General features: G+C 32.7%; 1 protein-coding gene across 1 annotated transcript in view; it reads right to left on the bottom strand.

Annotated features, from left to right (window-relative positions):
- LOC135208480 (negative elongation factor A-like) overlaps positions 1 to 831 on the bottom strand; it is a gene marked incomplete in the record, with an annotated part of 32,284 nt that extends 31,453 nt beyond the window's left edge. Inside the window, 2 exon segments of the mRNA XM_064240714.1 lie at positions 393 to 514; positions 682 to 831. Coding sequence (XP_064096784.1) covers positions 393 to 514; positions 682 to 702 — 143 coding nt within the window.
- Between the last annotated feature and the right edge of the window lie 424 nt (positions 832 to 1,255).

The raw sequence follows: 1,255 nt of genomic DNA, 5'->3' as shown, positions 1-1,255 counted from the left end.
TCCATAACATACGTGGATAGAGGACCCTCATGATTTCCTACTTGATAACATTGAAGAACAGCTACAAAAAAATCTTATTTGTTTATAGTTGAGTGAATAAGCCCATACTAGAAATTATCTAAAATAGTGTACATATGATTTTAAAACTTATTATATACATACATACATATACGAGTAAGTGAATTATAAAACTTTTGAATGGGGTTTTCTGGGCTTGCTAAATCTTGATTTTCATCTGATTCTAGTTTTTGTGAGCATAATTACATTTATCCAAGCTGGTGTGTCATATGTCATCTTACCAACCATTTACTGATATTCTAGCTAACCTCAAAAAGTTTAACTTGATAAGAAAAAGGGAATGCTTATTAAAACCAAAACATCACCATGCTTACCTAATGTCCAAGTTAAGATTACCAGTTGAGGGGCAAGTTCTCATAATTTCTGCCAACATTGCTACCCAGGTTTCACTGTCCAACACAGCCACTTCCATAATTTCTTCCAGTTCAGATCTCCACTAGAAAAATAAAAATAGTATAAAAAAGAATACTCACCCAAGTCCACCTATAATAGAAAGGTTTTACAATTTTCTGTATAAAACTTTAACTAATGACTCTATGCAATAAATTATCCTTCTTGTTATAGGACACATCAGTTATTATAACACATGCACAGCAGCCTTACCGTAGGATAGTTGTACAGCATAGGTAATTCTCCCAAGTGATCTACCCCACACAACCCCGCATTCCCATTGGGTCCCCCTTACTGTAGGATAGAGTTCAAAGGTAAATTGTAAGTTAATTACAGCCGACCCTCAAAAACTAACGTTAAAGTGTTAATAAATTGTTAATAAGCAACCAATATACTATAGGAAACTGCAATTTCTCTCTAAATACCCGCAATATCACTATGACTTATATTAACCCTTAGACTGCGTCAATATACATTTGGAATTTACTCCCTGGGTGCGTAAAACCTCATAAAAAAATAAAAGTGCTCCAATTGACTTCATATACCTCTTGCTATAAGAATAGGACCTATATTTTCCATATCTGGCATTATTTTTTCCTTAAAATATGATTAAAGGCCTGAAAAATACTTTTTTTTTTCTTTTTAGAAAAAATGGTAATAAAAGTAAACAAAAACTTTGGAGTCCATTATACAGAACTCTTGACCCGCATTTTGTTTGGATAGCTTAAAATGAAGAAAAGGCACGTGGATTAAATTTGCAACCATTTCTTGATAAATAACACTATAC

This window comes from Macrobrachium nipponense, chromosome 35 (genome assembly GCF_015104395.2).
Source record: "Macrobrachium nipponense isolate FS-2020 chromosome 35, ASM1510439v2, whole genome shotgun sequence".
NCBI lineage: Eukaryota > Metazoa > Arthropoda > Malacostraca > Decapoda > Palaemonidae > Macrobrachium > Macrobrachium nipponense.
Note: the sequence above shows the minus strand (reverse complement) of the source record. Positions and strands in the feature narration are given on the sequence as shown.